Source organism: Festucalex cinctus, chromosome 1 (assembly GCF_051991245.1).
Source record: "Festucalex cinctus isolate MCC-2025b chromosome 1, RoL_Fcin_1.0, whole genome shotgun sequence".
Taxonomy (NCBI): Eukaryota; Metazoa; Chordata; class Actinopteri; order Syngnathiformes; family Syngnathidae; genus Festucalex; species Festucalex cinctus.
In genome coordinates, this window is record NC_135411.1 from 27,598,594 (window position 1) to 27,619,436 (window position 20,843).

At 41.3% G+C, this 20,843-nt stretch overlaps 1 protein-coding gene across 1 annotated transcript in view; it reads left to right on the forward strand.

The window, feature by feature from the left end:
- The first annotated feature begins 1,446 nt into the window (after nucleotides 1–1,446).
- Nucleotides 1,447–20,843, forward strand: part of LOC144022307 (inactive phospholipase C-like protein 2) — an 84,045-nt gene continuing 64,648 nt past the window's right edge. The window contains exon 1 of the mRNA XM_077527013.1: nucleotides 1,447–2,147. Within this exon, the coding sequence (XP_077383139.1) occupies nucleotides 1,851–2,147 (297 nt within the window). The 5' untranslated portion in view covers nucleotides 1,447–1,850. The remainder of the gene's footprint in view (nucleotides 2,148–20,843) is intronic.

Genomic DNA, 20,843 nt, shown 5'->3' on the forward strand with positions numbered 1-20,843 from the left:
GATGATGATTTCAACAAATAAATAAACATTAATATTCACACTCACATCATATGCATAAAGTATAGTAAAAAGAAACTTACTGGAGTACGTTTAGCGATAATACTTTTCCTTTAAACATAAATAAAATGGCCGTAGTAATTATCCATCCAAACATGAATTTTGAATCTTACGTGTTTAAGGGGTCATCTTGTGACATAAAAGTGTGGCAGCTAGCGCCCGAGCTTTTAAAAGCACAACTTTTGCTAAATAATTTCTGACAATGCATAATGCATGAGCCAGGAAAGGAAGGAAGGACACGCATCCGCTTCTTCCTGTCCCACACGTCACACTCATATTCAGAAGTCACGTGTGTCCCTGTCACATGATGTCCCATTTGTCACGGGACCACACGTCGCTCATTCCGGCCTCATTTCAGTGTGAGGGCAGAAGGACGTTTGTAGTGTTGTGGCTACACATGGAGCCACTTATCACCACTGAGGCCTACATCCTGCCTCCCGGGAAAACCTGGGAAGGCGACCTTTGACCCGCTAAATATCCGTCCTGCCCTCCCAGCAGATAACCCTGACCTCCAAAGCGTAATTACCACGATTGATTACAATAATAACGATAAGTCACCAGGGTGTGTCCTTTTTTCCTCGTGCTGGGAATTGAAGTAACAATGCAATACTGCTGCAGGTCCAGTAGTAGACAAAAATATTGGGACATGGGTATGCAACGCAAATCGCCAGTCAGTTTGCTAAATAAGTACAATTGTTTCTGTACTTATACAGGAAATCAGCCCAAAATTTTCCCTCCAACAATATGTTGTATGTAGACCGACTAGTCTAGACACAGTATTGTGATTATTGATGAATATTGCGTTTGTGGAGTATCATGAATAAAGCAGCAAAATCCACTCATTTTTATCCATCTCAGCGGGCAGCCATTTTGACATTTTCTGTCGACTGAAAATGACACCACAGTTGCTCAGGGCTCAGGTAACAACCAATCATGGCTCAGCTTGCAAATGTCACATGACCAAACTCAGAAAACGGGCTGTATGTAAACTTATGACACCCCCCCCCCCCCATGTATTTTTTTTTTTAAATATATGTACAGTGTTTATATAATATACAGTCTGAACACGTTTTCACCTCTGTAAACATAAATTTGTAGGCTCTCATAGCACTGATATCTTAAAAATCTACATAAGTACAAATGCACTTTTATTATTTAATTTAAATTTTTTTTTTTAATTTTTTTTTAACACAATTATATGTACTCGTGGGAGTATTTTTCCCACCTCCAGTTGTTCAGTACTCATATGTAGTGCCGAATCTGCCGCTATCCGGAAAAAAATAGTTGATTCCCCCACTTGTTTAATAGCCTATAACGCAGTTCTAATGGAACTACTTCACTGAAGATGGTGCGCGCGCACGTCGAGCACGAGCGGCATCGTGCTCGCGTCGCGCTCGTGCCCGCGCAGTCTTGAATTTGTCCCGCGGATGCACGCCAGTTGTACGTGTGTTTCCTATCACTGTGTGCGTGTGTTGGTGCGTGCATGCGTTAGTGTATGTGGGCGCGAAAGACAACAAGACGGTCCCGGTTCGGTACGTGCACAAGTGTAGTACTAGTAGTAGCGCAGCTCTTCGGAACCTGAAGGTTCGGAAACCCCCGGACCGCTTTCGAGTTGCGGGCTTGTCGTTGGGAAGGAGCGGAGGAGAGAGAAAGGGGGGCACCGGCCGGCCGGCTCCCTGTTTCGGGCACCGCGCGAAGTCCGACCGCCTTTTCTTGTGTGGATTAAAACCAAAATGGGCCGCTGCCGAGACACCGCGGAGGTGCTGCTGCTGCTGCTTCTGCTTCTGTGAACCATGGCGGGGCTCCACGCTTCTTCGGATCCGTCGGGACATTTTCTGGACTTGAGCCGGCCGACGCAAGCCGCCGCCACCGCCGCCGCTGCGGGGCTCGGCGGCGGCGACGGAGGTGCAGGCGGTACCCGGCCCTACTTGGAGGTGTCGGCCGGCGCCGCCCGGGGATTCGGAGTCGACGGAGTGTACAGCAACGGCCGGTACCGGGAACTGAGCAGCCCGACGGTGGGCGCTCGCAGCCGAGATCCGTCCACAGAGAGGAGCCAGGGAGGAGCGAACACACCTTGCGGCATCATGAAGGTTGGTTGGCTTAAATCGAGTCTCAAGGTGACACCTAGCAATGCATTTGTGTGGCGGCAATCACCAACCTTGTCCACTTCCAGAAGTAACGCAGGTGGTTGGAGTTGCCAAAATTGTAGTACAAGAACTAAAAGTAGGCATACTGATCGGTAACTAATGAGTAACTTATGTTGTGTCTATTTTATAAATAGTGCATGAACGAGAAATAGACCAAAAATATAAAATAGAACTTTACACATTTCAGTATTGCTCGATAATGCACATAAAAAACAAAATCATTAAAGAAAATTCAGCAAAATAAATTGACTTTCTTTGCTTACTCTAGTGAAACAACAGAATTGGTGCACCAGGCAGAGATGTTCAGTTATGTAATGAATGAAAAATCATTTGATTGTATTGAACTTTGACATGTGGGTTCATCTACATTTATCAGCAGGGTTGACATCTCTTTCATGACTCAAACATGTAAGTTCTGTCTGCCAACTTACATCCTTATCTTCAGTGATGTGCACTGACATGCGGATTGCTTTTTCTCCCTGCTCCTTTTGAATGCGCGCAACCCTTTCCAGAAGTGAAGAACAGAGAGCTCAAGCGGGTCTGAATGGCCCAGACGAACTGCAATTTGCATTGGTGTGCTGTGGTTGACCTTCTGGTTTTATTCCACAGAACTATTTTTCTGAAGTTGCTCCAAGTGGAGTTCTTGTAGGCTGAAATGGCAGCATTTTTATAGTCACATAGTCATGATGCATGACTGGTGACATAGCTGTGCATCCATTCAGTTTCTAATATTTTACCACACTTTAAAAATTTTGGGGCCGCATGGTAAATGGGACTTGATTTTAGGGCTGGAATGGTTTTTGAAAACCGTTAAAACCGTTCGGTTTGCTTTGTTCTTGTTTGCTGCAAAACTGATGTTTGTTTATGTACAGCACTTTGTATACAGCAATGCCTGTTCTTAAAGCGCTTTATAAATAAAGTTGAGTTGAGTTGAGTTGAGAACTCTTGACCGTTCATGACCCTTTCAGTGGTCGAGTGAGCGATTGGGCGAACAAGGAAGTCTTGTCGGCTTGCATGGAGAGCTCCATCAATGGACGATTATTATTATGGTCCACTGTCACCACAACTTGCGACTCTTCCTTGTTCGCCGCCCCTGCTTACGCTCAATCAAGGCAATTTGCAACAGCGGAGCCCAACCCAAGACATCCTTAGGACCACCCCCTCTTTTGAATAACATTTGGACCTGACAGAGCGTCTGCAGCACGAAATAAATAAATTGTGGGAGCATAGCGTTTTTAGTTGATCGATATTTAATTCTATTTATATATTTATTTTGTATTGATTAGGACATTTATTTTTATATTTATTGTTTGTTTTTTTTAATCTCGTTTTTTATTTTTGTATTTTATCCATCCATCCATCCATCCATTTTCTTGGCCGCTTATTCCTCACAAGAGTTGCGGGGGGTGCTGGCGCCTATCTCAGCTGGCTCTGGGCAGTAGGCGGGAGACACGCTGGACTGCTTGCCAGCCAGTCGCAGTTTGTATTTTATTTATTTATTTATTTATTTATTTATTTATTTATTTATTTATAGACATATTTTTGTTTTTTCAATTTATATTTACTTTTTGTATTTAATTTTTGAATTCTACCTTTTTTATATTTGTTTTTATGTATTTATTTATTTATTTAGTCATTTATTAATTTTTAATATTGGCATTTCTTCCATTGATGGGGTCCTTAGAGGAGCTCCCAAACTTTTATTTTCAGCTCAAGGACCACATTAGAAACCCGCCTCGGACACAAGCATAGCAAAACATTGCACTCATTGCCACAATATAATAGGGCTGAACAATTAATCAAATTCAAATCAACAGCTCAATGGGGAGAGACAACAGCAAGCCAATTTCACTCGTATGGAAATAATTAAGATCCCCGCGTCTTTCTTCAAATCTTGTATTTTTTTTTTAAATTTAGCTTAGTTTAAAAAAGCGGCACTGTGGGTGACTGGTTAGCACATTCGCCTCCCAGAACTGAGGTCGCAAGTTCGATTCCAGGCTTCGGCGTTCCTGGGTGTAGTTTACATGTGCTCCCTGTGTGTGGGTTTTCTCTGGGTACTCCGGTCTCTTCCCACATTCCAAAGACATGCATGGCAGGTTAATTGGGCGCTCCGAATTCTCCCTAGATGTTATTGTGAGTGTGGATGATTGTTCGTCTCTGTGTGCCCTGCGATTGGCTGGCAACCAGCTCAGGGTGTACCCCGCCTACTGCCCGGAGCAGCTGGGATAGGCTCCAGCCTCCCTGTGACCTTTTTGAGGAGCAAGTGGTTAAGAAAATGGATGGATGGAAAGTTTAAATAAACACATGTGGGTAAAAAAAAAAAAGGGGCGTTACATGTGCTAGAATGGAAAATGGATTTGATACGTGTACACTAAATTGCAAGCTTGATCACGGAACAAATTCAAATCATATATCAATGCATCGCTGCATTATTTTAGGTCTCCAACGTGTGTGTGTGTCTTTCTTCGATTCTTCAGTGTATCAGCTTTTTTCAACTAAACGTCCACATCATTGAACAACTGAGTAAAACAAATTGCAAGTAAATGGAGGCAATATCCTCTTTATTTCAACATAAACTCGTATAAATTGTTTGTGACAGTTTTGTTTGCTGGTAATTTCTAATGCCAAATATGTACCTTGCCTCACTGAAGTTGCAGTATACTATGCAATGTACTTAAGACTTTATAAGTCATCACAGTGGATTATTTGCCGTAATTAGTAAAAGCCAAGTGTTATTGGCCAATGCAATTTAGGCTCATTAAAAAAGTTTAGCCCAATAAAGCTTGATGTGCCGAGAGCTTCTTCATTAGTACTGTGATTTCCTCTTAATGTGCTGTTGCTTAAGTGATTGCTATTCATAGACAAGCACATGCTGTCGTTTGTTGTTGGAGTGATCTTTTGCACTTAAGCCACAGTAAATAGGAAGAAAGCAAATCAACTTTTTGTACACGGGCACATGGTTCTGGGAGTAAACCATGATTAAGTTTGTGTGAGAAGCTGGGTAAAGGTGCAGATATAGGAATTTGTATTTAGATTTTTGTGCTGACTCAGAACTACACATTCAAGGAAGAAGTAGCTTTTCTGGAATGCAACAGATGGATGAATTAAAACGACACACCACCATTCTTGTTCACAGTTGGGCCTTTGTTGAGGTCTGTGCTCTACTGAGTCATATACAGTACAGTGTTGTTATGCAGTGGTACCTTTTGTGGGTTTAATTTGTTCCCCGACCAGACAGTTTACTCGGCTAGCAAATCAATCCCCCCCCCCCCCCCCCACCAAATCGAAATGCCACTAATGCGTTTCAACCCCCTAAAAATCACCACCATGTTTTTGTGCACGTAATAAAGAAAACTCACGATTCAATACTGTGTGACGATATGTGGCCCACGATAACGATAATATCACGATTCGCGTAATCTACAATATTCAATCTATTGTCAGTAATTTTCACAACGATATATCACGATACTCAGTATCTGAGTGACAGTGGAAACTTGTCAACCGTTCTGATTCGCCAATAGCGTCTAGACACGAGTTCTTCGTCACTGCTTTCTCCTACTTTACCGTCATTTTGGGGATTCGGAAAGGAGAGATGAAGTATTGACAGTGACGGCAACGGATCACAAAAGTTACGGTTCGGATCAGATCACGGATTTGAGTCATGGATCGAATCGTTTTTTAGATCTGGGAAAAAAAAATCAAGATAAATAGCAACTTGTCTTCATTTATTTTGTAAAACACTTTTGCCTAATAAATTAAAAAAAAAGTATAACGTGGCCATTTAGGATTAAGAAACACAACTTTAAGTGCAATATGAGGCAGATACATTCTTATTTTATACATGGTCCATGTATAAAATAACAAGGTATTAATGGCTTAAAGTTGTGTTCCTAAAAACTAAATGGGCAAAGGTGTTTTATAAAATAAATGAACCCAAAGTTTTATCATCTTTTTTTTTTAATAATGAAAAAGACAAAGCACAATTTGACACATTCCCTTCCTGTAAACATGGAGAGTGAATTACAAGGTAGCCTCGGTCCAGGATATTGAAAAAGAAGTAAATAAATCAAGCAAGTTAACAGCTGTCACTCATTTCTTGTTGCCAGCCAGACACTCGTTGCTAATGCTAACACTAGCTGCTAGCCACTAACGTAGGACACTTGTCATTATCATACAATGACGGCGTAATTAACCAGTGGTTTACTTTTGGGATGGCAATCATGGCATTATGATAATATTGATAGAAAACTTCGACATTGTAAGCCAAACGGTCGAAAAGGGAAGTCAAGCCACACAAGTCGCGTTGCCACACAAACCGACTTCAAAGTAAAAGACCACCAAGGGTATTACATTCAGGTGCCAATGCATTAATTGGTAAAGCTTTATTTTGTAGTTCGCCATAGTGTAGGCAGCGTGATACATTAAGTATGTTTCCAGCTTCCTTGACATGTCTGAATGACAATGATCCATTATGTGCGTCGCTTTGGTGTGTTGTCCTAAAATATCGATATCCGCTGTCACTGTATCAATTATTTATTGCAACAGAGAGATATCAATATCGATCCCTCCCCCCGCACCATTAAAAACATGGCTATACGAAGAGGAATTTAGTGTTGATGTGCCTTTTAAGGCGTGTGGCCTTGTGATCTTGATTCAGTTACTCCTTGCGAGTGTTCTCATTTTAAATTTGGGTGTTTGACTGTCCTGTTCGCTAAATGGCTGAAAGCACTTCAGGAACTGTACCCTGAGTGGTTTGCGCCATTGTGGGAGTGAACACAGCCGACTTGAATCCCGGCCAATGGAATTGACTCCTCTCATTCCCTTTAAATGAAGCGCAGGTGAGGTGCACGGTCTACATGGTGGAAGCATAACAGACTCGCTCGCTGGAGTCCATGCAGGAGATTACCGTGCCATTAAACCACCTGCGGCACAACTTAGACCTACTTTTAGTTGATCCAAAGCCAAGTTTACTTTCTGTCACTAAATTGTCAGGTGTGCCGGGGCTATGTCATAGAAAAAAGTGAAACGCCCCACTTGTATTCTGGCATATTGTGAAGGGCTGCATGTATGTGTTCAATCTGATCAGACCTTGTTCTGCAGCACCTGACGCTCACTTCTTAGATCGGCCCATAATTGGATTCCCGTGGCGACAGCGCTGGCACCTTCAAACAAACATGTTTGGGCAAAAACCTCAGCTTGCACAACCAACTGCTGCTGCTACTCGTATGTCACCAACCCACCTGAATCTCAATGCAGAATTGGGCTCATAATCTCCATCTCGAGGCTTTCACTTTTTCTTCTTTTCAATAGCATGAAAACGTGATCTTTACGCTAAAACTCTCAATCAGGTTTTGCATTTCGAATGTGGCCACTATTAAGGGCAATTTTTCTGCTGAACACATCCACACACTATGGATAATATGCAGAGGTAACCTTTAGGTCTTGATGTACAAGGCTGGATAATACTGTAGCCTGTATAGTTCAAGTGACATATATATATATATATATATATATATATATATATATTTGCTCTTCAATGGCAGTGTAACTAGAAAAAAAAGCCTGCATGGAATCAGATAACCTCAGATCAGAATCAGGTCTTTTCCAATTGTGGATAAAAATCTGATATCGGATCTCTGCCAATGCTAGTGCAGCGTAACTGCACAGATCAGATCCCGTCAATGCGAGCTTGAAGTCACTGAAATGCACGATTGCTGCGAGTGCACACCCTTGTGTATGTGACTATGCGTGCAACGCAAACAGACATAAATAAAACGCAAAAAACACTTATAAATCGAAACTACAGCATAGACCAGTATTTAAGACTGAAACATAAGAATATTTGCTAACAACGGAGTGATGCCAAGTTTATCCTCTTCTGGGGGAAGGGTTACTCTGGCCAACTAAAATCTAAGCCTACATGCGTAACACAATTTCTATGTGTATTGTGTAAGCATTGTTTACACCCTTGCCCTGTTTCCATTGCCCTGGCTATTTATGTGCAATTTGTGCATCTGTGCATGTGGGTTGTTCTATGTGCCTTGTAATGAAAATGTAAATGGAAATAGACCATCAAAACAAAAATCCAATACAGTCGTTTCCTCAGAATCGGGAATTTGAATCTGCAGTGTATATCCAGCCATAGCAAAGTAGCATATGGTAAACTTCAAGGATGTGGTTTTGTGCAGACTTTGCTTGCATGTTTGAGTGCAAGTTTAGTTGAGTTGAAGGCTTCACGTTTACGGCAAGAGTAACACAAATGAGCGATTACCTCATTAACCTGCTGTGCAAATCATAGCAGAGAGTGGAGAGTTAACGCGTGCCCACTCGAGCGTCCGTCTGACTTTGCCATCACTGTGGAGAGGCTGCGGCGTGGGCTCTGATGCAGTCCCATTATGTAATGCCAACAGTGGACAGCTGCAAGGGCGACTCCGGTCTGGCTTCAGGCGACCGATTACTAGCACGTCCCAGCACACAAACGACTAATTTAGTGATGGCAGCATTGCCCTCAGAATGTCCAAAAAGCATCAGCTGACTGTGTATTACTTTCTATTGTTCCTCCCTTCTCCTTCCTCTGGAAGCCAGAATTCCCTCAGTTCTCCAGCTCCAAAGGGATGGAAGAAGTGTGCAATCCAGCCTGGCTCCATTAGAAATAAACGATCAATAAAGATCTCACGGTTATCGTCTTTCCCCATCTGAGGTCGTATCTTCTTTCCTGCTTTCCTTGCGCAGGAGTGGATACACATCATACTTCACACTCATGACCTCATCTAATGGGCCGGAGCGCAAATGTGCACACTCATCATGTCGAGAGCATACTTGGATGCTTAGTAAGGGCGCTGACAGAGTGAATCAGGTCAAAAGGACACATGGATTGCCCTCAGTTTCAGAAATAGGGGCATAGTAGGATTTAATATCGCTTCCCTCAAGGTCCACTCTACACATTTGGGCTAATCGTTGGGGTTAGATTTAAGATCATGCGTTAGTGTTAGGCTTGTGAGTTATGGTGTAGGGCATGGGTCAGCAACCTTTACTGTCCAAAGAGCTATTTTAAGTCAAGTAAATAAAAAATCTGTCTGGAGCCGCAAAACATTTGAATATTGTAATAAAGGGAACTGTATAATTTTTCCGGATTTCTCTTCTTTTTTTTGGTACATTTTATAGTTACTTTTGAATGTTTTCCTTCATGCCTTTTCTTAAGATAGATTTTTGGACTTTTTTAATTTATTTTTTTTGGCAATTCCAAAGACATTTTCTGGTAATTTTCTGCTTTCATCTTCCTTTTTGGACATTTTATGGTAACCTCTTGGGTAATTTTTAAAGCATTTTCATCAACCTTTCATCTCTCTTTCTGACAAATAAAAAAATTATACTGACATTTTTTAACCATTTAATTCTACTATTTTTAAGAGATCCACAGGAGAGGGACTAAAGAGCCACATGTGGCTCCAGAGCAGCAGGTTGCAGACCCCTGTGTTAGGGTTATAACTAGGGTTTGGGGTTTAAAGTTAGTATTGGAATCAAGTGTTTCAGGTGAGAGCCAGATTTAGGTTTATGTCATATTAGTGTTAAGTTTTTGGAGTTATGGTTTATGAGATAGGTGTTTGGTTACGATTACTGTTAGCAGGGACAGCAACATGAAAATCAACTATTTTGGACCTTTTAGCTGTGTTAAAATGCTAATTCCTCACCAAAAATATGACAGAAGTGGTGTTTTCCTCCATTCGCCCCTCTTTGAGAAATTCTAGGTTATTCTGCTCTCCAAGCACCAGCCCCTCCCAACCTGAGAAAACGAGCGAGTGCTCACTTTATGACATCATAAAGTGCGGACCCACCCCCACATCGCCCTGCAGACTAAACGCACGCCCACTTTCTCTGAGACCTCCATGGGATAGTGACAAAAGTAGCCTTTATCAGTAAACATTCTTGTCTTAATGAATTCAAAGCAATCAATTATCCTTCACATTTGCAATGCCAAAGTGCAATGACACTGTCTTAAAATCACAATTCTGGCTGACACTTGTGTAAACTACAAGTAAAACCTCTGCACTATTGAGCCTAACTGAATGAATAGTATAGTAGTTAGTGTGCTCACTCGATTCGAGACTAGCTCGTTTTTTTCCCCCTCCTCCTTCTTCTTTCCTCGCCCTTCTTCCCTCTCCTACCGTCCTCCTGCACGATTTCTTGCGGCAAGGAGCTGTTTTGTTTCAAATATTTATTGAAGAATTGATGGCTTGCATTCAGCTGAGTGCTCAAACGCAGATCTCCAACAGCAGACTGCAGTCGGCTCGCCGGAGGCGTGTCAATCGCACGGGGAGAGGCAGGGTTTTACTGAGCAGGGCGTTTTACTTCCGCGTTAGAAAAGTAACCAGCAAAATATCTACTATTTCATAAAAAATTGCATCGCCATGTTGTCAAAGGTAAGATTGTTGAACTGTTTGTAGGGCTTAAAATACTATGGTGTAATCTCTTGCAGTTTACAGTTCTCAAAATATCCACTATGTCCTATTTTATTGGCACACTCATTGTGATATACTGTAAATTGCAGTATCATGGGTTGTTTGGCGTGACTATAAGATGACTGCTGATTGGTCGACAGAACTTCCACATATCGTGTTTGTCATGTTTATCTTTTTTGAATTCCTTGGCAGGCTGCATGCTGTCTTGGCTGATATTCTGCCAAGCTCATTTCGTAGCCATACCGCCAACACACTTTGATCCTGATACGGATTTTGACACTTAAATTGAGTCAAGGTTACAAATCGAAGAGAAACTTTGAGGCTACAAACCCGCTAACAAGCAATTGTACCCATAAAAGCGCGAATATGTGCTTGCCGTCAGCCTTTTTGGGTTAAACCATCGAGTCTTGACTTGCCAAATTGAAGGTACTGTAGCTCTAAGCTTGTGTGCCAGGGGGGATGTGATGCCAAAAATCACATCCCAGGATTTGGGTTTGTCTGAAAAACACAAATCTGTCTGCAATATCGGTTGTCGAATGTGATGATTTGCTCATCATGTTGGTGAGTGGTAAACATGTTCCTTAATACAGGTTTGGAATGACAGGCTTTTTTTTTTTTTTTTTTTTTTTTTAACATGCGCATCTCTATAAAGCAGTCTGACACCAGTATTGAAGGCTAGCTCAACACTCTTAACCGTGTCCCTACCACATGACTTCATCCCAATAACTCTGATTACATGCATGATAATCATATCAGATGATGATGGTGATGAGAATTGGAAAGAGCGTCAATCCACGCATCACTGCGTCGATCACAGACTTCACTGGGAGAATGAGCTCTAGCCTCTTTACCTGAATTTTAATTTAAGATAATTGAACCTGCACAGAGATATGTGAGTAATATTCTCTTGTCTCCAGCTGCAGTGGCATGACATAGTGAATGCTGTCATCTTTTTGGAAAACACGCGAGTGCCATTTTGCAGAGCAGGTGGCCAAGGAAGTGCAGTGTAGATTTTTCAAACGCTTCAGCTCATTGGATTGCAGCCTCGTTCTCTCAAAGCAACATTGTGCAAAAAATATGAACATTTGACACAAAGGTCTCTTTGATAAAGTTTGATAAAGGTCAAACACTTGCTGAGGAGAGCTCAGAGTGTCCCAGATGCATTTTGGGAGTTGATTCAAAGGTTGGCGAGGAATGTTGATGTTAGTTTTGACAGACCAGCTAAAAATGTTCACTCCCTGCTGAAATGTAATAATAATAATAATAATAATAATAATAATAATAATGCATTTTATTTATTTATTTTCATTATTTTTATTATTCTTATTTATTTGTATTTTATTTATTTCAAACACTTTTCAAAAGAACTCAAATATGCTGTACAGTTTAAAAGTTAGCAGCCAAAATGAAAAGACAAATGTATTATGTCATCAAACTGAGTAAAAAAGTAAACTTAAAAAGCAAAAGTCCATTCGTGTGGATAAAGTGAGAAGTGTAAGATGTAGATAAGTATGAGAGGTCGCAGTACAATGCACAACGTTTTAACAATTTAACAATTATCAATCTTACTTTATCCATTTTTCATTTTGTTTTAGCCAAAAAACAAAAACACATCCTTCACCTTTCATATACGATGAGAAAATAATCTCTGTGGGTGTGTTGGTCATTTGGTGGGACATAAATCAATCATACTTGAAACTAATCTGCTGTACCTACAGTGTGTGTCTGTCTGACAAAAATGACGACTCTCCTTCATTTTGTGTAACCTTTATTGAACCAATGCATGTTTTGTTTTTTTTACATTTGAAAAATCTCATTGCAGCCCACCAAGCAAAAACGTCACAAAAATTACAGGTAGACTTCCTGAAATGATGATCATCAGGCCTCAGTTTACTTCCTCATAAATGTTTTTAATCAGTGGGAAATATTTACCTGCTTAGCTGTACACAAAGCTGATATACTTATAGAAATTGAAGTAACATTTACACATTGATTTAACATACACACTTTCAGACCAATTCAGGGACATTGGATAATTACAGGTCACACACCATATGACCTCTGACACTAATGTGCTTTGGCACAGCGGTTCGGAATCACTGATTTAGTAGATTAAATAATTAGATTGTGGCTATTTGGTAATTATAGGCCACCAATTTTAACTTGACCTTATCGCAAATTGCCAGGACACAACGTGGTTAAGTTGTCCGTCGTGCCCTCAAGCTGGGCTATACTTAGTTAGCGTCTTGAGACTGCCAAATGCTACAACCTTAATCCTTCCTCGTCTTTTATTCCCTTAGAGGGCCATGACTTGACATAGAACTAAATTAATTAGTTGTCAGATTGTGGCTCAGACAAAGAGAGGTTCGATTGGACACCACCAATCTGGTCTGATGATGGTGGAATGTGATGAGCACTTTGGTTTGATTAGAAGATGACATTGGAATAGCCTTCACTGTCCCAGGACAGTGTTTTGCCATCGACAGGACGACAGGAGGATTCTTGTTCAGATTTATCCAGTCAAGATGTCTGTGAGGATTGCGGACAGGACCAACAAGGTTCTGATGAATGAGGAAGTCAATCTGCCGTTCCACCTGGATTCTCTGCGGCTTGTTTTTACTGCTCTCCAAACATACGGCATTTATTTTCAGTGGCTTTTCTTTTCTTTTCTTTTTTCTTTTTTTATTGAGTGGTGAGCGACTGCGGGGAAACGTAACTGTACATTAAAGCTAACGTCCTGTGACCGGAGATGAAACAACGTGCGTCGATCAAACGCAGTGCTGCAGAATTAAAGGATGTTAGTTGATCAAATGCAGAAAAATATATTTAAAGTATGAACTAAAGCTGGTCATTTCACAAAATGTACCTGATTAATCATCCATCCATCCATCCATTTTCTATATCTCTTATGCTGCTTGGGTCACAGGGAGCTGGATCCAATTCCTACTGACCTTTGGCTAATGGTGGACCACAACCTGGACTGGTCGCAGGTCAATTGCATTACACATAATAGAGAGACCCAACCATTCACACCATGACTCTGTGTAACGCACTAGGTGAGAGCTGCTAATGAGTCAAGAAAATGAATTTGTTCATTTCAATATTAGTTTCAAATTGCAAGAAAATGAATAACACTGAAAACAACCATGTTTCATTCATCTATTTCAATTCAGTATTTGATTTTTGCAGTTTAACATTTCTACAACATAAATTTAATTATGTTTTTTTGTTTAAAGAAAAGTAGAAAACATGTTCTTTAGCAACCGGTTTTGCTAACTAGCCAGATGGAAATTACCTAATAATGCGAAACTTATTCACCCATCAAGTCCCAACAGATCAATTGAATTCAGCAATGAACCCTGAATGATTTCAAACTCTGTGATTGGCAGGCAACCAGTTCAGGGTGTACCCCGCCTACTGCCTAAAGCCAGCTGAGATCGGCTCCAGGGCCCCTCGCGACCCTTGTGAGGAATAAGCAGTCAAGAAAATGGACGGATGGCTGATTTCAAACTAAATAAAACCAACGCATTATTGGTATCACCTAGCATAACTAATTCAGGAATACAGTGCATCAACATTGTATTAAGGAAAAAATACTGGCATTCAGATTCTCACACTTTCATGATGTGTAACACTTGAGCTTCAGTATGTATCATTGAATAATTCAGACAGAGCCTTTTCTGTTATGTCTCTACATCTTCCTCCAGCCAAGTGTAAGCATAGTGTGTCTTTCTCACTGACTGAGATCCAAATTGAGAGAGACGAGAAACAGGGTAAAGAGTGTGATGGATGAGCGTGGACGGGTCATGTATGCGTGTGGTCACTTTGGAGTCAGAGTGCTGCAGGAAGTGACGGTAGCGAATGTCAATGCCAATTGCGCACAATGCAGCGGCTTTCCGCACGAGGGAAGGCGAGGAGGAAATTGGAAACGGGGACGTCAGGATGTACGAGACCTTCAGCGCTGCTAGAATAAAAATGATGTGATCTATTAATGGCCCGAGAATTTTATAGGAAGGAAGGAAGCCATGCGAGTGACGCGTCGTGTTTGTTTGGATTTACGCCCTGTGCAGGTTTGCATTATATTATATTGGGTGAAAGTATAAAAGCAGCCCAAAGCAAGATTTGTTTTTTTTTGTTTTTCTTTTCAATTACTTGTATACCATTGGGTCTCTGAAGTACCGCATGTTTTGCATGTTTTCGCCATGCTTGGTTTTCTCCATGTTCTCTGGCTTCCACCCACATCCATAAAACATTCAAGTTTGCTAGTTTGAAGACCCTCAATGGACTCTATGCACAAATAGCCGTGACGTGTTTTCGGGAAAATCTCAGATTACACCGCCTTTTCCGGTAATGACTACTGTCGTTTTTTTTTTTCCTTCAGAGAACCTTGACCAGTTGTCAGTGTTTTGGAGTATATTTTTGTCATTGTTTCTTATGAGTGTGGTTGTGTGTATTTGTCAAGGGATCGAAGAAGAGGACAGACAACAGTATATTGAGTAATCACTGCTGCGTGCGCAGCTAAACAGGTTTAACTCTGCCTTGTTTTTTTTTCTCTTATACCGGAGACAGTTTATTGTAACTTAACATTCGCAGGGATAACTCTGTAGTTGTCGATCACACAAGGGCGCCATTTGTTACCCATAGAACCAGAGCTGTATTTCAGTTAAACTTTTATGTGTGTTGTGGTCCTTCCTTGTGTTGACTTAGTTATAGCGTAGGTTAACAGATCTTTGTGTACTGCTGAGATGCAAAGAGGCTGAGATGGCAAATTGGCTTCGATGATCTCTTTACTCAACTGTTTACGCTCAACCAACATTGGGTGTATTTCACAAAGCAGGTTTAATGAGAAATCTGGATAAAGAAACCCTAAAAACTGGGAAACTCTGCGTCTTCCGTTTTAGAAAGGGAGGTAGCTGAAACCAGAGGATAAGAGGGAACTCTAGCTTGTTTCACAAAAAGAGGTCATTTAAGCTCTCTGTCAGTTACCATAGCAATATGGTCCGTCAACCTAAACTGGTCGGTAACAGGTTTTCCACAAGGACCCTCGAGGTTTCTTCCGCCCCCGCCCCCTTTCAGACGCACACGAGACAATTCATTTCCTCATTAATTCAGTCCGCTGTGGCGACTTTTTGCATAAATACGCCTTGTAGTCTATAGCGTAAAGTCCACTTTTGTCACGAACATGGCATGTCGTTTTGACAATTAGTCTATTGATGAAGGTGCCGCTTTATTGCGCAGGGAATTAAATATTCATCTCAATAATGTTATCAGACCGCATATATATGCCGGCATTTCCGTACAGTTACCTTTTTGAGCGGTACAGTTTCACATCACAGTCCATCATCTACATGCACAACTTAATCCGTCCTTACATTTGCAACATTACCAGTAGGGATGCACAATATTTATCGGACCTAATTCAACGTATGATCGCATTAAGATTTTCGGTTGAAAGGGGCAAAAATAAAATAAAAAAGCAACGGGGAAGCAGAGGGCGGCGCCGCGCTCGGCTTTCCCGTTGCCATGGTGACGAATCGGGACTCCATTGAGGCGCTCACTTAAGAGTCGTAGTCAGTTCAGCTATAATGACTCAGCGTTGATATAACTCACTGGAATCAGCTGGACTAGAACTGAAAATGCAGAGTTTCCTATCGGAGGGTATGTCAACTCGTTCAGGGTTAACCTCACAGTTTGTTGAACCTGCTTTGTAAAATACACCCATTGTCAACAACATACCACAGCGCTGCCTAGTGGTCGCATTAATAATGATACGCTACAATGTGCTGTTACTCTGTTTTACGAAATTATCTGTTTCTGCCTTTCTGGAGTTTTTACTTTTCATGTCCCTGCAAGTATATTATTCCTATGCTGCCATTTTATTGTATTAAAAAACAGCAAAATATTTAGATGAGTCATTATTCTTGCACTGCTGACAACACTATCGGATTTCCACTTTTCAGCATGTCACCATGGGCTGACAAAAAAAAAAACAGTAGAGGCATTACATCCGCTTCAAAATATTGACGAGGCAGAAATCGTCGGATCTCGTCGGATCCTGTCGGCGAATAGTAGAAGACTTGACCGAAGAGGAGGCTACAGACCAGAGAGGAGGAGTTGTTGTTGGTGGTGGTGGTGGTTGGTTTATTGAACATATTAACACATCACATCACATCACATCACATCAACAGTGCGTTCTGCAGAAGTCTCCCCGCACCGGAAGGTTGGGCGCATTCATTCATACGGCGAATGTGGAAGAATGCTTTGTGCATATATTCCAAAGGTGTTAATCAAATGTGTGAATGGTTCTTTCTCTTTACGCTGTTGTTGGTTGATGACCAGTTCAGGGTGCACCACACAATTTTGTTCATCCAAGGTTAGCTCTAGCTCATCTGCGATCCCTGTGTGGTATAGATAATATATGGTTGTTATATAACAGGGGGCTAATTTACAAAGTAAGATCTGCAGCTAGACTGGGTAAAGACCCAACATTTTCAGGTAGCAGCCAGAGTCCAGTATTTGGAGATGTGAGAAGTGGCTATACTAAATGATAGGGGTGTGAATTGCCTAGTACCTGACGATTCGATTCGTATCACGATTCACAGGTCACGATTCGATTCGATACCGATTAATCCCGATACGAATTTATAAGTCCATTGTTGCGATTTTTTTTCATTCAAATTTAGAAAATACTAATCAGTAAGCTTGTAGAGTGTAAGATTTATATGAAAATGTATTATTTATTTATCTGAAATTTCAGTCTTATAGAGGTTGTAATTTGTTTCATGTTTGAACAGCATTGAAATAAAATATTAAGGCTTAATGTTCCGTTCATATAACATTCTTCCATGCTTAAGGTGCGAATCCTAAAAAAAAAAAAAAAAAAAAAAAAAAAAAAAAAAAAAAAAAATCGATTTTGCCTATTATTGAATCGATTCGAGAATCGCGCGATGTAGTATCGCGATATATCGCCGAATCGATTTTTTTTTAACACCCCTACTAAATGACAAAGTGTAATTCGCCGATTTGGTGATGAAGTGCTGCTCCCATCACTGAAAATGTTACGACTGTTTTTTGGATCGTCGCTTACTAAGTGCTTTGAAAAATAATTGTTCACCTGCTCTTTTGGTTGCAAATTTAGAACAGTGTTGATACCACACTAATGAATAATAACAAATAGTCACATTTTCTTTGAATATGAATGTTGACAGAATATGCCATTGAGCTAAATATGAGTCAATTCCATTTAAGTGGGTTTTTTTTGGGCTATGAGTTGGCCAAATCGTCCCGTGATTCAGAACCAAGGAAAGTTAATAGCGTTAGAATATATTGAGTAATGCTACTCCTAATAAGCTCAATAATGAAAGAGCGTAACGATTAGAGTACATTTTAGATGTACAACAGCATGATGGAGGTTTGACACACTGCATTTTTATACTTATTTATGCTACCATTTGAACAGATAGCTGCATCCATAAAAAAAGGAGATGACAACATCCGTTTGCTGCACGTTGGACTTGATTGTTCTCACTTTAATAGATTTCTTCGAGTGTGCCAAGAGGTCGTGCTAAATTATAAAAGCTGGGCAAGCAAAGAGTGCTTCACGCCTGGAACTGCCTGCATTCACGTTGCCATTACAAACCCCGGGAATGATCCATCCATCCATCCATTTTCTTGACCGCTTATTCCTCACAAGGGTCGCGGGGGGTGCTGGCGCCTATCTCAGCTGGCTCTGGGCAGTAGGCGGGGGACACCCTGGACTGGTTGCCAGCCAATCGCAGGGCACACAGAGACAAACAACCATCCACACGCAACCCCGGGAATGATTTAAAAGCAATTTAGAACAGTCGTCCTTTGGAAGAAGTGATCTTCTTCATCTGAAATGCTGACAGTGACAGCTTGTGGGTAGCGGATGGGGTTTGCAGGCAGCTGCTCTCCTCCTCTCCCCAGACACTGAATCTTTCATTGTCGCGGCGTCGCATCATTTCTGCACTTAGGGCCCGCGGTTCTTTTTGGTAGCGACTGTGCGGCTTTTAACCCTTGGAGCAGAATCCATGCAAATCGCAGCTCCTCACTCGCACAAAGCAAGGCCCGAGCTGGCGCCAACCGGTAGTGCGAGCGTGACTACTGTATGTAAATCGCTTGACTAGCGACACGTTGTGTGCAAACCTCGCCAGGAATTCACAGATGGCGCCATTTGTCTTGTTTGCCCCGTGTGACGCAGATGGCCCGAAGACGACAACGAACTGCTTTGCGGACAGCGTTTAAGGTTGTATGCAACTGAATAGTCGTGACTTGCAAATGTCGTCATTGACCCCCATTAGACACATGGGGCTAGAGGAATATACTCCAACTTTTGCTTCAAATGTCATTATTCAGCACTTAAATGAATTGCCATTTCTCAACGGATTTAGTGCACTGCCAAAGGAGCAAATGTGTCTTGTCCAAGTTAGTTGTGCTGTTACTTTGCTAAATCTAAATGTGTTCCTGTTACCAACTATCTACTATCCCCACTGAAATGAATATAAATGCTGTTCCAGACACCCAAAAGTACCCAAATACACCAACACCTTGCATGCACACAGTCATTAACCCATTTTACATAAATGGCTGTAGTATTTCGTGCTTTAATTATTTAACACAAACAAACCTTCACATGAGGCTCATCAAAAGTATTCAATTGAATACTAGCCTAAATAACATGCTAGCCCAAATTGATGTAAAATCACACATGGGCAAACAAATGCATACTCATTTAACTCAACTCATCTAAACAATAGATACTACGGAATAGACCCTTTTATGGCCTATGTCACGATGACGTCACGATGTTTACTGGAGGCAAAAACAAATTGCCGCTGGAGGCAACGGAAGTGCAGCTAGAAGTAAACAACGCTGGTTGTCTGGAGAAAATGTGGTCTTGTTGTGTTTTTGGTTGCCAGAACCGCAAAAGCACCAACAAAAACTTGAAATTCTATCGCATCCCAGCCTCTGCCAGTCAGAGTAATCGCAGACGACTGTGGTTAAACGCGATTAGGCAAAAGGACTGGACTGAGGCTATCATCAACAATGCTCGTGTTTGCAGCGCACATTTCATATCAGGTAAGATTAAACGATCAGACAATGATATGGGCTAGACTTAGTTGTGATTGAAATTACTTAAGTTATTTTTTGTGGGATTCTTTTTACATGCACAGACTTACAAAAAGTCCGTGTTTACATGCTACATGCGCGAATGCTAACCGCTAGCTAACCAAACGTTAGCTGCATGTTTCAATTTTGTGGAGGCGAAAGCCCCCACAATGGTTCCGATAACTTCTTGTAAAATTTCTGTAGGAGATGCCCATGCCTCGTATATCCTCGTCTTCTGTCCCTGTCGTTGACTTGGCAGCACTTGCGACCGCACGACACAAAAGTCCTTGCTCAAGTTGTTATATTCTAAATTTTGAACATGTCCATTCAAGACGTAGTTGTAGACATCTAATAATTTATAGGCCTTCATTATAAAGAGTATAAACGCTCAGTTTTTCTATAAGGTAGATTTAAATGTCCGGCCATTGCACGGTGGGTAGTCAGTCCTGTTAATTCGTCTATCCAGTGCGTGAGTGCGTAGGGGTCAGTAAATATCGGCCCATCAGTCAGAGTTAACTTTTTAAAGTAACATTCACGGTCGTGGGGAGTCAGTTTACTCACATATTATCATCTCAAATGGCCATTTTCCGCGTCCTTTCCGACGTGAACTTTCTGTAAAAATATGCTGACCGGTGTTAGAACCACACACCACTGAGGTGTTTTTGCCTCCAGCTAAGCCCCGCCCTTTAAATTGCGTCACATTGTTTACAAACTCTGAAGGGGTCTATACAGCCAAATTGTAACGGCAAATTAGACTATATTCATCAGTAGAGAACCAAAAAAACACTTTTCACTTTTGTTGTTTCCTCCACAAGGTGCATTCAAGGACCACCAGCAAAACGTGGGTCTCAACTCCAGACAAAATCACTGTCATAAATTACAACGAATAACACTGTGATTTCACCAGATGTCAGCAAAATAAGATTTTCAGCAAATAACAGGATAGGTTTTATTAAACTTTTTTGCCAAGATGAAAAGGCAAGATCCACAGAAACGCTATATTTCCATAAGATAATTGCACTTACTTGGTGTCCAGTCAGGTTACTCC